Genomic DNA, 16,226 nt, shown 5'->3' on the forward strand with positions numbered 1-16,226 from the left:
CAGCTGCCGGGGCTGTAGTGGGTTGCCGCCGCGTCGGCTGCTGACGCAGCGGCAGCAGCCAGGTCGGCGGCCGGCCATATCCGTGTCACGACCTTTCCCGCGGACCTGACTCGACTGGTGAGGACATAAGTCTTGTCTTGGTGGCAGCCGTGCCGTACCAGCGGTCTGCACGGCGTGCAGAGACGACAACCGCGCGGGCTTCCGCAGCGCTAACGAGCTGATGGGCCGGCGGTCGGACGGCGCGATGGCCGCTGAGGGCCGCGCCGCGCCGGTCGATGGTGCGGCCCGTCAGATGTGCTGCGGAACGGGCCAGGCCGAGGACGGAGCTCACGCTGTCATCTGGAGCGAGCTGCGGTCGAGACCTTGACATATTTGGGATCGGAGTAAAGGCATACGATCGGCGGCAGACTGTGGTGTCGGTAGGAGCAACATCTAGCATTCATTCAAACTTTTACCTTATTTATTGATGATGCTGGCGAATTAATATATCTGTGGAAAATAAACAGCAGGCAGGGATGAAACGCATGGACGTCAAACCAAAATATCATGTGATTTAAGTCTGGATAACGATTATAAAGTTCACGCGCGCCCGGGTGGCTGGCTTCTTTGGTCGGGTGGACGGGATTCAATTTGACCCCGCTGAGATCTCAGGAGCTAAAAGAGTTAGGGATACCAATTTACAGGGTGTATGGACCAGTACTTGGACCCACTTAGAGCAACGTTTGAGGTTCATAGATCATAACCTTCGGGTCAAATAAGATCAAACAATGTCAAATTCCTCCAAAGTGCCTCCAGAACTTAGATAACTGTTTCCAAGCATAAAGGTCATATGCCCAGTTAAGGCCGGTGACCTTGTTTGACCTTATGAAGGTCACGGTGACCAAGATCATACGAGACTGCTTTGAGGTTTGCATTTGAATATTATTAAATATTACGCTAGGCAGTATGTTTCTTAAAACAGAATGTTTACCTGGCTCATCTCAGGTCAATGACCTATTCTGACCTCGATGAAGTCCATGGAAGATGTATAATGCGGTTCCTGCTATCAATAATTTCGAAATAAGCACCAGAATCTATATCATACAGCAAGCCCTGGGGTAATAAAACGGATTGATTTTGACCTTCGTTTGACCTTTATAGCTGACCTTAGGTCAACGTAATTTGCTCATTCAATATATACGTTTCCTAAGAAAATATATCAGAGCTGTACGGCTTTGTCTAACACTCCGTTGTTGTATCAGATTGAACGATTCCCTAGAAATTGACTGCTGAAACCATGGCCTGATTTTGACCTGCCATAGGTCAGTGACCTTTCAAGGTACATCTATTTTTTTGGTGCTTAACGATCCGCCATTCAGTTGTCTATAGGTATGCAAAATGTAGCACGACGTCCTCACGTCGTTCCAAAGCAATTTAAAAAACCTTTAGGGGGTTAATTTGATCCCCCACCCGAGCTCGTGTTGCTGATTTTCGTTATTAACTTGTCTGTTACAACAAACAGCTATCGTGTGTGTTGCGAATTTCATTAGTATTCATAGTCAAACTTAAGCATAAACAACAACCTAAAAATGCATTGACGTTTCTGCAGGAACACCATGATGCTTTTGCGATTACCGTAGGCGCAATTATGAACTTATGGAGGTGTGCGGAAACGACTGACAGAAACGGGCACAACGTTTTCCACTTAAATAGATGCCAATAGTTATAAGTAAGCTTACTTCGCCAAATCTGATGCTTGCTTCAATATCATATGATGTGGAGCATTTCCTCTAAGCACAGAAATGATATCTTGTCGATAGGCTTGGGTAGGGGTTTATCGATTGGTTGAATAGATTCAGCAACCGTGGGTAGAGGAAAGAAAAACGGCACCTTGCGAGAGGAGCGTGCCGTAATTCAGACTAGGCCTCCACTGCGAAGTTTCGTACTGGAATCCGGTGAATTTTCCTTACGTGACCCAGGCCTGTCACCGCCACACACACAGCGTAGTATACCGAAGGTTGAGGTAACTCTCCTGGTTCATCTGGCTCCCTTCATTTTACAGGGAGTTTTCTCTTTAATCTCTTATAATTCCGAAGCAAATGTTGGCAGTCATTGGCCTCATGGGCGGGTAATGGCAACTACAGACAGTTGCATGACCACACCGTCTTAGTTCATGACATTTTGAACGACTACGCAGCGAATTAAGTGGCAATATTCCAGATACTCAGGATTTGTTGGATTTAGTTGGAGGATTAGATCGGAACTACATGTTGGCTATAGAAACAGCAAAAGTATACATTTGTTGGTGTCACTCGTTCCCTGAGCAACACTCTTTCGCACGTACTTAGTCGCACGCGCGAACCAGTCGCAAAAGTTTTGTCACTATAATACTTGTATGACGTGATAGTGTTTTATAAGTAGATTCCTGCCTGCTGTTTGTTTTGGTCTATTATTTTGAGTACATGTGAGTCAACACGTTACCGGACGGCAGTTTCCACTGGTCATGTCCATGGACAAGAAGCTTAATCCCTTTTACCTGATCTCACCCCCTGTTCCAGTGGGTGTCTTGGATCCGTCAGGCGGACCCGCACCCATGACGGCCCCTGCTCCAGTAGGTGTCCTGGATCCGCCAGGCGGACCCGCACCCATGACGGCCCCTGCTCCAGTAGGTGTCCTGGATCCGTCAGGCGGACCCGCACCCATGACGGCCCCTGCTCCAGTAGGTGTCCTGGATCCGTCAGGCAGACCCGCACCCATGACGGCCCCTGTTCCAGTGGGTGTCTTGGATCCGTCAGGCGGACCCGCACCCATGACGGCCCCTGCTCCAGTAGGTGTCCTGGATCCGTCAGGCAGACCCGCACCCATGACGGCCCCTGCTCCAGTAGGTGTCCTGGATCCGTCAGGCAGACCCGCACCCATGACGGCCCCTGTTCCAGTGGGTGTCTTGGATCCGTCAGGCGGACCCGCACCCATGACGGCCCCTGCTCCAGTAGGTGTCCTGGATCCGTCAGGCAGACCCGCACCCATGACGGCCCCTGCTCCAGTAGGTGTCCTGGATCCGTCAGGCAGACCCGCACCCATGACGGCCCCTGCTCCAGTAGGTGTCCTGGATCCGTCAGGCAGACCCGCACCCATGACGGTCCCCGTTCCGGCAGGCATTCTGGACCCACCAGGCGGACCCGCACCCATGATGACCCCTGTTCCCGCAGGTGTTCACCAGGCGGACCCACACCCATGACGGCCCCTGTTCCAGTGGGTGTCCTGGATTCGTCAGGCGGACCCACACCCATGACGGTCCGTGTTCCGGCAGGTATTCTGGACCCACCAGGCGGACCCACACCCATGACGGCCCCTGCTCCAGTAGGTGTCCTGGATTCGTCAGGCGGACCCACACCCATGACGGCCCCTGCTCCAGTAGGTGTCCTGGATCCGTCAGGCAGACCCGCACCCATGACGGTCCCTCTTCCGGCAGGTGTCCTGGATCCGTCAGGCGGACCTGCACATCCTGACGGCCGGCCGCTACACCTACACGACGGACCTGAGGTTCGAGGCGCTGCACAATCCGGGCAGCGCCATCTGGACGCTGGCAATCCAGGGCACCCGCAGCAACGACTCGGGCCTTTACGACTGCCAGATCAGCACCAAGCCGGAGATGGCCATCCATGTGCAGTTTAATGTAGTCGGTACGTGACAGGGACGGGATGTTACGACACGAACGGGGAAGCGTGAGAGATTTCTGGAAGGCCCGTAACCTAGTTTGTCGGTGTTCTGTGGCGAATTTTAAGAAGCCCGAGTTCCCGCTCGGGAAGGACCGAAACAAACTGCGGGAGTGGGACGAAGGGAGGCTGTGGGAGTAAGACGAGCGGGAGTGGGACGAGGGGAGACATAATAAACTTTGCGGGAGTGGGACGAGCGGGACATAACAAATTTTGCGGGGGTGGGACGAGGGCTGGCTGCGGGAGTGGGACGAGGGGAGATATACCCGTCCTTAACAGATCAAAGACTCCGCCCATAAATGTGTTAGAACCTTGTCCCGCTCCATTTCGGTGTGAGGCGGATTGAGGCCATGCTGCGCCGCCCGCCGCGGGCTCGCCGGTTTCGGAGAAGTGACCGAAGCAGACAGACGAGGCGGACCGAGCCGGAGATAGGCCTGAAAGTCTGCTGCTGCTGACTCATGCCTCGTCGGCTGCGATATCAGGCCGCGTTCGATCAGATTCAGGCGTTCTGCAGGCCTGGCCGTTCACGTGCCATTGAATCCAAGACACCGCTCATATCAATAGCCTGGACGGTCGTTATCTCCGTTCCGTCTACGCTGTTGTGTGGTCAGTCAACGGTGGGGGGGAGTGAGCAGATTCGTCCCTCTCTCCCACCCTCATATGTACCAAGAGTCACTCGTCCGTTCTTTCACTGAAATCGACGATCAGCATATGCCACGTTTCTAAAAATGCAGTTCCGGATGACTTCAACCGGTAAATCACATGACAATTTATGTTGATAACAGGTACATTGAATCACCTAATGATGCCTGACATATTACCAGGCCAGGTATTTTCGTGGAGAATACGCGATGCATCAGGTTATGCAAGGCTGTTTTATATGACATGAATTATTTTGAAGATCTCGTATATGTTAACATTGTCATGGGTGGAGTCACAGAAGTGAAAAGTGCTGGGATGTGCGTGAGTAATTTTGGCAGCCTTCCATGCCTTGTCTACTTGATGCTGCCTCGTGGTCCAAATCAAGTACTTCACTGATGATAATACAGCCAAACGTGCATTTTGTCATAGGCGGATCCAGGGATGTACGTCCGGCGGTAGCGTTAGCAAAGGTACATTTTCTTGGACTTTCACGACTAATCCACACTTACTTTTTGCGCAAGTATATGCACGAGAGGCGTACCCAGGGTTCCAAAGGGGCACATAGACAATCCCAGGATGTTTAAGATGGACTTATTACAGACAGCTACGGTATTTGTTATTCCGCCCTTGCCTTCATCGAAACCGCCACTGCACTAAATGTAATTAGTTATGATGATCTACACATTTCATGCACATACTTGCCTGACATTAAAAACCAATGAGACTCCAAATAGACAAATAAACAGCCAGCGCTTTGGTTAACGCACGCCTGCCTCCCCCTCCCCGTTTGCTGTAAGTAAGCACGCCTCTAATATTTATAAACATATCACTGCACCATGTCGAAATATGCAGACCAATGGCAGGTTTGCAATATTTTAGTGCACATGATTATTATGCAAATCCCTGTTCTGTCACCAGTATCCTGTCACGCTCTTTTTAAACTCCTCCCTAGTACCGTCCTAGGAACATCACCGCCAAAGTTTGACATTCATGAGAGGTTGGTACATACTCAATATATATACGCATTTTATCTGGACAGCCAGACATATGAACAGGCCATGGGAGCTATGACCGAGTTGAGGCGGACATCAGTAAGAGGGCGTAAAATTTCAGAAGAGATACCTCTCTCAATAAGGAGCTGAAATCGCCCCCGATCAATATTGCTGTTTGTAAGAAAACATGTTCGGCAAATCTCTCACCAATTTTCGAGCAGCTCTGACCTATATTAAGAAATGACGTCCGAAAACAAATCACGGGACAGGCCAGAAGGCCACGGAGGGATCAAATTTGCCCCCTGCACGACACATTGTTGAACGATAGTGGGTCACCCCAGCAATTTGTTAATTATTTGCCCATTGACAAGTGATGGCCGCTGCCAGGTGCGGGCTCCGGGAACGGTGCGTGGGCGGTGGCAGAGGGCCATCACGTACTCCTGACCGTTTCAGATTTCCTGCCGCCCACCGAGGAGCCTGTGGAGTCCACCACGGAGATGTTTACGGACTTTGAAAGTAAAGGCTCGTGTGACGTTTGGTGTGGCGTTGGGATGGCGAGTTTATACTAACAGGCTGAACTCACATGCGCGGACCGTGCGTTTGGTCTAGCGTTGGGATGGCGAGTTTATACTAACAGGCTGAACTCACATGCGTGAACCGTGCGTTTGGTCTAGCGTTGGGATGGCGAGCTTATACTAACAGGCTGAACTCACATGCGTGAAACGTTTGTTTGGTGCGCTGTGATCCTCACCTCATGACATTCATTTGAGTTAAAATGCGACGTAGCTGAGCTCTACGACACAATATCACCCGCATGACTCCCCAATGTTTGAAGACTGAATTAATACTAACCGGCAACACTTGAGAGCGACTAGCTGCTCGTGATTATCATCTTAGCTTTTGTGAGGCCGTTTTACGTTTGATCTGTTGCTGCAGTCGTAGTCTTAGCAATTGTTTGCGGTTAATGTTTTTTTACACCCTCTTGAAATTGTATGCATCTGTCAGGATTTAAGGGCTTTCAGACACATTTGTACTGCATACGATTTTCTACGTCGTTCCAGGTCTGCCAGTCTCACAGGACATGTCACGGGTCTCTTTAGCCACCAACAGCCTCGATTAACCGACGAGTCCTCTCGCTAATGCTTTTCTCAGTGTCCATCAGTCCGGAATAGCTTTTGTATTATTGATACATTTGTATTAGATACTTATTGAAGCCGAATTGATTTCGCCTGCCGTGGGCGCAGTTACTGCACACGAGCGTGACGATGCATCGCCCGGCTTACCGTGATCGGTGGCGAGCATAAGTCTACTGGAGGATGAAGGCTGCGTGCGTGCCCGTGTTCCCTCGAGCGGTGTGTTGTAACGTGGTTCATGATAGGTCTCCAGGATCAAAGGGCCATGACTGTTTCGCTTCACTGTCCATGTCCTGCCTCTCTCCGTCCCCAAAAATAACGCACTCATCAAGCTGTATCCCGCTTGAGGGTGGCAGCGCACCGATCAACCTGGACCAGAACTGCTGGGACTATCCCTGGGGCCGACGCTCCGTACGTAGACGGAGCCGTCTTCCATGCATCCGGTCTACCAGCCATCATACGGCACGTCACACGGAGGCGGTCGGAGCCATGGCTTTCGTGTAGGGACTTAAGTCCTGGTGGGGCTTTACTCCGGCAGAGCCGTCGTCAGCATTCCGCTGTGCTTGTGGAAACGAAGGGCGAGCGCGGCCCGTCTCGGAACTGGTCCTGATGCAACTGATGACGGAGTCAAGTCGCCCCTCCCCTCCCCCTCCCGTAAACTGCCGATCGACGTCCCCGGCGTCGCCGCCGAGCGGCGGGCGACCTCAATGACAGAGGCTCGGCCGAGGTCAGAGCAGGGCGGGGCGGCAGTGCGCGTTTGGCCAGTGGAGCCCGGGGCGGGTGAGAGGTCACGTGTTCAGACACCCCGCGGCGGCGCCGACCAAGCGCTCCGGCTCTGCTGGCCTCGGCTCGGCTCGGACGAGGTCAGCTTCACAAAGTGCCTTGTAGAAGAGGTGCCCGGAACGAATCAAATATTGATTTGGCTTGATCATTGCGCCAGTATGTGTGTTGACGCGAGTGTGCTGAACTAGAGGAGCTAGTTTTTTTCTCAAAATGTCAGCCCGAAGCCCGGCCCGCCTCGCCTCGGTCAGCTAGGGATCCAGCCCGCAAAACCCCGCTGTACTACCATGCTGAGTCGGCAGAAATCACCAAGCATTGAGCCATGCACAATTGCGTGCTGCGTTTTCATGTTTTGGTCCTATGCACGGATTGTGTATTAGAAATATCATACCAGATCTTTTAATGCACAACGCTGTTTGCATAACACCAGTGATTATTCCTTGAGAGCAGTGATAAAGCACCTGGTGGACGGAATTCTGTAGCACCAAGTTACACATTAAACGCAATGATGACTGTCTCCAACGGCGAAGCAGATGGAGGAGAATGGAATTTCAAATAACTGCGCAGTAATGAGTACTAGATATTTCAACCTTGTACCTCATCGTATCAAACATTAGGTTGTTTTTTCTAAAATCGAAGTATTAACTTATGGCTTTGCACTTATAATGGCTACAGAAATGCTGAATACTTCAGATCGTGGGCAGTGTCGTTAATTTATTACGCTGCATACTAGCAAGAATAATACACCATTACAGGAAAGTCGATGCATTTAGTTTGCAACACTGCTGCCAGAATTCCACATTTTTACCCTCTAACTCACGGGATTCGAATGTTTCACAACAGTCTCAATGCTATAACCCGCATTCCAGAAGGAAATGCGGCCAAGAAATGCGGCATTACTGCATTCTGGGTTGCGATTCCGTGACCTCACCATGGGACTAAGTCATACGGCACCAACACAAGGGCAGCGTGAAAACGCCATTCTTCGCCGGCTGGTTTAAGCACAAATATTTTCATGGGCCGATTTTTTCATCCTAGCACATTCAATGAAACATTTTCAGCTGGGAAATAGCGTTGGCAAATGGCACCAGCTGGGAACATGGCACCAGAGCCACAAAATTATTACTGAAATGCGCTCCCAGCCTCCCTCCGACAGACAGATGGGGTTGCCCATTCACCAGTGATTTATCCCGAAGAACTCTAGCCGAAAGTTCTGGAGAACAGTCTATGTAAAAGAGTACAACACGCAACAACAACAACAACATAGGATCGAAATGAGATACGGCGGGCCAAACGAGCTTGGAGCACCCTGGGATGTGCATTGATAAGTTAGAGCGCACATCCTGTAGCCTTATGGGGAGCGTTGCCAGGGTGGATGCAGGGTTGGTCTGCCCCCATGGGGATAGTGAGTGGATGAACCCTGGGGGCTTAAACACAGCGCGCGCCATTTCAGCTCACGATGCCAGAATTGACCTGTAAAATGGAGAGATTTCTGGCAAGTTCGCACCTTCTGCCAGTTATAGAGTCAAAGCCCATATCTTAGCTCCGAATTAGTCTAATAGGAATATTTTAGGGCGGCAGTGTATCATTTTCTGCGCGCCATTTTTATTTAACCCATCCAACATTACACGTCTGCAAGTTAACCAACGCTTAGGCGGATCAAAGCACAGCAACAGCGAATTTCTTGGCACCTAACCTCCTCACATTACCTTATTTTCACATTTCACTTCATGTAGGTACTGCAGTACGAAGATATATGCACAATCATTGCCCATTAATTCATTTGATGTGAACATCACACGTGATGTTTATTCATTCACATATAAATATTCATTTCACAAAAACGCATTGCATGTAGATATTTACGTGCGTTGGCCTCGACCGACGTGGCGTGGGTGCTGGAAGCGGAAAACGTGGCTTAGTAGGATTTATTTTTGGAATTGGATTCTAGTATTGATTTGTCTTTAGAAGGTTTGAAATGCAAACTTAGAATATCTGTTCACATGACATTTAAATACAAATGTAGGGCAGGGGTTGCCATCCACTTCAATGGTGAAATTTCCGCCTTTAATCACGTGACTAGTATCTAACAACTTTTTCGTGGCCTCGACCAAAAGCCATACTGCGGGCTACCAAAATTTAGTTGCATGGTGACGTCACGCCTGCGCAGCTTTCTCTAGTAGCCTTGGGATTTTCTATCACTAAGGTCCCTGCTAGAAAATTCGGAATATGCTGTTTTTCATAATCATGTCGTGCCCGTAATTTTTGGAAACCTTTAAAACTGATGTACCAGCAAAGGATGCTTTATTTTGTGATGGAGAATTGTTTACCTGCAGAACCTCGCCAGGTCCTTTCCGGGCCAGGTGTGATGAATTGGCTGGTTGGAGGCTGCATCTTTAGTCTGAACGTATGTATCGCGGCCATCGCTGCCAGCGATTCTAAACAGGCTTTTCGGCACGTGATTAGCTCTGTTCTGGCACGGTGGCGTTCCGTGGCTACACTTCCCATCCAAGGCAATCTATCTGTCTTTCCTCTCAAAGCCATTGACAGCGTTCCGTGGCTGTTTGAAAACAAAACATGAGTGCTCAGCCTACCCCACAACTCTCCTTGCCGCTCCAGCGGAAATGTTGGCGTCCTTCGTCCCACCATAGAGGTGGCAAGTAGAAACTTACCATGCTATTTTTAATCACCATTGGTTTGCTAGTGGTTACCGTAGTTTCCACACGGCAACTTGAATAGTTTTGAACCTCATTGTTTCGAATGTTCATGGTGAGCTGCCCGTCCCCAGGCTGTCATTGATATACATCTGGCTACCCTAGGTACTGGTGGCTGTAGTTATGAATCATGTGTTACTGGTTCTGATACGATACATGTGCTGGTGCTGATGCGATCCAGTTTCCAGTGCGAATAGCACTGGCGCCGGTTGTGGAGTTCTTGGCGCTCAACTGGACTGTTTGGCGCTGTATAAGGAAAAATTCCTTCGGCGGAAGTCCATCCTGATTTGACGCTAGTTTTGGCGCCGTACGAGAACCGAATCGTAAAAATATGTGTTGTGTCCCAACGACCCGCTGTTTTGCATAACAACATTGTCGTTGAAGTGCCATACTCAACAGCACCACTTAAACACATGCCTCTTGTTTTTGTCACATTCGTTCGGCCTGTGAGATAGGAAATACATTTGTTGGCGCTTGCCTTGGACTTAGCGCCATAACCGTCCAGAATACCTTTGTGCTAGCATTAAAAACAAATTCCTTTTTTTCGCTTCGGGTAACGACATTAGTTTTAGGAATTAAGGAATCAGAATTAAGAAACCAGAAAAAAGGAATTGGCGTGTATAAAGTATGTCAAATTATGCCGTCCTTATTCTAAATAATCTGAACTATTACGGCGCGTTCATATGCTCTCATAGTCTTGTAGTACTACATTTCCCATTTTCGAATTCGGAGTTTTGCGTGAAGATCCATGAGGATCATAAAGCTCTCACTTTCTTACGAAGCATCTTCAGTTTTAGGTTTCGGTACCACAGAGCGTACGGACAGCCGCGAATGTTGCTTTCACTTTGTGGGGGGGGGGGGGGGGGGGCGGGGGCGGGAATAGGCCAGAAATGGGTATTTTCTATTGTATAGAAGAAATACGTCCAGTCTGGGTGCCATTACAGTGCGTTCTTTCATCCTCGCACGGTGCCATTGAGGTGGGCCAAGGCGCCATTGTGCTATGTTATGCCATTTGTCTACTGACAGCGCCTTCAGAGAGCCACATTTGGCGCCGTATGTAGAAAACATCGGAAGGCATGTTGTAAGAGCAGATAAGTGCACCTAAAACAGCACACGGGCACCAATGAAACTTGAGCATTAAAAAAATATACTGAGGGCCATGTTAATACGGTGCAGATTAGTCTTTCGATTGTCAAAATGTATCTGAAATGGCTGCTTTGCTTGTGCAGAATCGTGTTAAGTCCTATATGTGCGCCATTGCGATGATTTTCTCCATGCGTCTTACGATGTCATTATATAGTCTTAGGCGACATCCTGTTGACTGCACACTTTCAACGCATTCGTAGAACCTACGGTTGGCATAGCATGGGAAAAACTGCGAACGCCGCTTTCATATATTCTTTTGGACATTTCAGGATCAGATGTTCTCTCAAATATATTCCCTTTGAGCATTCTAGACTCAGATCTTCTTTCAGATTTGCTCATTTTGTACATTCTAATTGCTGTAATAGTTTGTCAATTTTAGATTGTTGTAATCAGAGCTGTCTATCCATAAAGTATGGGTGTATCACCGTTTCAACCGCCCATGTATCACATTTGCTTCTATGATTGTAGCTTAAGAGCAGGGGTGTAGTCTCAATTAACGGCGAATCCGGGGTTATCCTGAAATTCTTATCTCCAAAAGGACCCTCTCTCACGGACAAAAGAGCCCAGTTCGCGAAATTTTGGACCTTAAAAACAGGGATCCTCGCCGTGTCTTGACCTCGAATAAGATCCCTCTCGTGTCCGTCCAGAGGCTATTCACGCCTCTTCAGTGGCGCCGCCAGGGTTTGGCCCAGGAGGGAGCCAAATTCGTGTCACGAGGGTTCTTCAGTCAGAGAACTTCTTATCGCTTCATCGCTCTGTTTTGTGTGTTTTTTTTTTTTTGGCAAGCGTCTTTCTCCGAGAGCCTTGACATCCATACATCTCTCTCGTAACGTTCAGAACTTCTAAGACGACCTCGAGTGGAAGAAATATCTGATAAAGTTTGGGCATGATTTGTCGATCCAAAAGAGCTGTTTTGCCTCAGCATCCTATTGTGATGGCTCGCAACCGTTTTTATATGTTAGAAACCCTGTGGGTGTCTGACATGGCCGAAATTTAGCGGAGGAACCCCGCGACATCCAGGAGGGGGAAGAGGGGAGGTATAGATTCAACCCTACCCCCACCCCCACCCCTCATTGACTACGCTATTGTGCCTCTTGAAGTTGTATTGTGCCTCTTAAAGAGCACAAAAATCTCTTGAGGACTCCTCCGGAATCAACACGAGCATGAGTAGCAGTGGAATAGGGGTGGTTGCAGGAACGATTCAGAAACAGAGATGGTAAAATAAGGGTGGTCCCAGGGAACTCAGCCCCATGAGAAGGGATCGTTCAAGGCATCGGGCCCTCCCTGGAAGACTTTCAGGCTGTGCGTCTGCTCCGATCATTGAAAACTCGATGTTTTCTCTTTGTTGGTTTGCCTATCTGGCGAACATCTGAGAAACGATACTGGAGGGTCGTTATAACATCTGAAAATGATTGTATTGGAACAAATCCCATTACAAGAAGAATGATTGCCCTTTGTCAGAACACGTTGAACCACGTTACCACATACAGCGAGAAATCTAGGCGCCAAATCTTGAGGATCCTTTAGATTAACTTAACAGCGCCATTGCGCCGTATGAGGGATTTCCAGTTTCGGTAGATGTCCATCTGCGGCACCAAAAACGTGCCAAATCCACCAGGTTTCTTGGGATGGGATTTTTTTCTTCGAGGCAGCTTGCAGACCACAGTGGTGCTTACATTTCTAATAAAATGACATGATGGTAATTCTATAGATGTGTCTTACCAAATCCATACATATCGGTTGCAAAAATATACGGCCTTCATTTCCAAAACACTCAAATTGACGATGCCAGTAATGCCGTCTGGAGAGTCAAAGTGCAGTTCGTTTAATTTATTGTCGCTCCGTCGATCTCCGTTTGCTCTCGATTGCGAAATCCCCGTCACAGGACAGCTAATGCCGTCCATGTTCTGGTGCGGATGTCGTCTATGTGCTGGTGCCGACGCCGTCCATATGATGGTGCTGATGTGCAGGTGCTGATGTGCAGGTGCTGGTGCTGATGTCGTCCATGCGCTGGTGCCAACACGGTTCATTTGTTGTTGGTGCGGTGGTGGTGCTCTCATGCGGGGACGATGTGACGCCGTGACCCTGTCGTGACGTCCTGCTCCTGTTGTGACGAGGGGCTGGATGGTCAGGAGCCGCCCCCTTCCTCACGCTCTCCGTGTCTGTGCCGCAGTGCCCGTGGCCCGCATCCTGGGTGGCAGCAGCGTCTATATCCAGCGTGGTAGTGACCTCAACCTGACCTGCACGGTCAGCTACAGCCCCGAGCCACCCAGCTCGGTAGAGTGGCTACACCGGAACCAGGTGAGGGTAGAAGAGATCGGCACGGCGGGTTTCGACCACACCGGGCGGCAGGCGTGGATGGCTCTGAGATCGGCCGGACTCATGCACGCTCTGCGATCGGCCGGACTCAGACACGCTCAGAGATCAGCCGGAATCAGACACGCTCTGCGATCGGCCGGACTCAGACACGTTCTGCGATCGGCCGGACTCAGGCACGCTCAGAGATCATCCGGAATCACACACGCTCTGCGGTCGGCCGGACTCAGTCATGCTCTGCGGTCGGCCGGACTCAGTCATGCTCTGTGATCGGCCGAATTCGGACACGCTCTGCGATCGGCCAGATTCGGACACGCTCCGCGATCGGCCGGATTCGGACACGCTCTACGATCGCTCGGAATCGCACACGCTCGTAGTCCGGACAGACGAACTTTTATGGATTCGATTCAAACGAATCAAATCATGTTGCAAATGAATTGGGATTGGTGCAGGGCGTATTGCTAAATATGCCTGTATCTATTGGTTCGTATTGGGTTGCATGAACGAGACTGGTTGGTTGAGTTTTGTTTAGTTGTGGCTGGTAGGATAGGTGTGCGTTAAGTTGGATAAGATTTAACATCGGCCACTAGATAGTCAGCAAAGCTATCAGTCCATGCGTAAATAACAACACGATTCCAGCCTGACTTGACCAGACATTGGGAGGCTATTGTTTGGATAAACTAATTTCGAGCTGCGTCATAATGAGCCCTGATGTAAGCTGTACCCTTCACACCTTAACCCCCTGATAATTTTGTACGAAACTTGGTCTTGGCGCTTTTTTGTGACGAGGTACAGTTGTTCATAATAAATTTTGCATAATTATGTTTTTCAATCCTGTAGGGAACTGTCAGGTCCAGAGTCAAAGCCTTTAGGAATCAAACTCGGACTCATGAACCGTGAAACTGACCGGGCTCGGAGCCGTGTCATCTGACAGGGGTGCACGCGAAACTCGGGCCGCTCACGACGACGGAACTCGGGTGGAGCCACGTCATCTGACAGGGGTGCACTCGAAACTCGGGCCACTCACGACAACGGAACTCGGGCTCTCGCTTTTGGACTCAGACCCATGCATGTTGTGCAGCGGCTGCCGGCTCTGTTACGGGCATGGCCATCCACTTGATGGCATTTCACAGTATGTGAGCGGATTTGCATCTTGAGTCCGACCCATCATTTTCCTTCAGACCTTCCCAGCCAGGCAAAAATGCAGGGACAGTTTCGTGCCGCAAATCCCATGCGACTGATGTGCTACGCCTGGGCCGCTCCCATCGGCCAGACGACGGCATAGCTTCATACCGGGTGGACCAAACAATACTAACAACAGACTCTAGCGACTTTGGACTCGTACGCAGTACCGCCGGACCGCGAGTCCAGGACGTTTCACGCCGTCCCCAGCGGAGCGATATCAGGATAAGTTATCATCGCATTCTCAGCGGTCTGCACCTGCATAGTTAATATACTGAAAGTTATCGCCCCCCTATGACGAACGATGCATTTCTCCTTTAGCCGGGACACTTCTGCGTCTTAGTGGACATGCAGGTGGGAAATTGTTATGAGCTGGACATAGCTCGAAAGAGCAGGCGGTGGTCGGGAGAAAATCGTGAGATTATGTGACCTGAATATTCACACATCTTGAATGATTCTTGGAGCGGATGATGACGTAGATGGCCTCATTTTAATTTCGCCGGTCTTCTCACTGAGGGAAGTTGTAGCGTTCGGACAAGTGCTGGTCACAACCGCACACTTTTGAGTGCAATGTGGGTGATTGAGTGCAATTGAGTGCACGTTTACGCTATAGTCGCCTTTTAAGTCAATTCTGCTTGCATGGCCATGGCTGTGAAAATAATTAGCGGTGGAGGGGAGCGGAGTAGCCTCACAACACTAGTCACTTAACACGTACGACATAACTGCCCAGCTATAGGGGCTCCCAAAACGGCGTTTTCAATGTTTGAGCTAGGGCAAATAAGGGCAGAAGGTATGGTCATAGTGTATAACTGTTATTATAAGGCCTATCATTAATAAAAGTAATATGAACAGCGGACGCAGTTGTTATTAATTATACCGACAATAGCACCCGGGATATTTCCCGGGACGTAGTATGTTTTACGTAACATGCTTTCGTTAAAAGCGGTTCAGAAAAGGCACTTCTTTTCTTGAAATAAATGGAGTCTGCTCATCAGACAGTGTTCCATCGCAGGCTATGGCCTCTCGCCAGATTGCCCTATCTATTTGCATCACAGTGAAATGTGACACCTATTTATCTCTCAACCAAAGCATGACAGTGGCTTGAAACACCAACGTTTGGGTTGACTGTAATCTTTCGTAAGGGTAAGCGGGCGTCATTCGATTCGTTATCCTGGTTTGTGCGTTTTCCTGGCCTGGTTTACTTTTCTCGAGCTTTACTGGACCGCTATTTCTCGTACCGTCAATCTCATAATTTACACTCGTCTCACTGTTCTTCCGAGGAAACTATATATATATATATATATATATATATATATATATATATATATATATATATAATATAGTGGACATGCAGGTGAGACATGCAGGTTAGTGGACATGCAGGTGGGAAATTGTTATGAGCTGGACATAGCTCGAAAGAGCAGGCGGTGGTCGGGAGAAAATATATATATATATATATATATATATATATATATATATATATATATAATATATAGAATAGAATAGATAGACTAGCTCGATTAGATAGATACGATAGAATATATATATATATATTAACATATATATATATATATAATATATTATAACATATATATATAGATATAGATCTAGATATAGATATAGATA

General features: G+C 49.0%; 1 protein-coding gene across 1 annotated transcript in view; it reads left to right on the forward strand.

Annotated features, from left to right (window-relative positions):
- LOC119102786 (protein amalgam) overlaps positions 1-16,226 on the forward strand; it is a gene marked incomplete in the record, with an annotated part of 84,484 nt that overhangs the window by 64,618 nt on the left and 3,640 nt on the right. The window contains 3 exon segments of the mRNA XM_037226240.1: positions 3,452-3,662; positions 5,783-5,845; positions 13,276-13,403. Of these exon segments, the coding sequence (XP_037082135.1) occupies positions 3,452-3,662; positions 5,783-5,845; positions 13,276-13,403 (402 nt within the window).

Source organism: Pollicipes pollicipes, unplaced genomic scaffold, assembly GCF_011947565.3.
Source record: "Pollicipes pollicipes isolate AB1234 unplaced genomic scaffold, Ppol_2.1 Scaffold_5724;HRSCAF=6776_pilon_pilon_pilon, whole genome shotgun sequence".
NCBI lineage: Eukaryota > Metazoa > Arthropoda > Thecostraca > Pollicipedomorpha > Pollicipedidae > Pollicipes > Pollicipes pollicipes.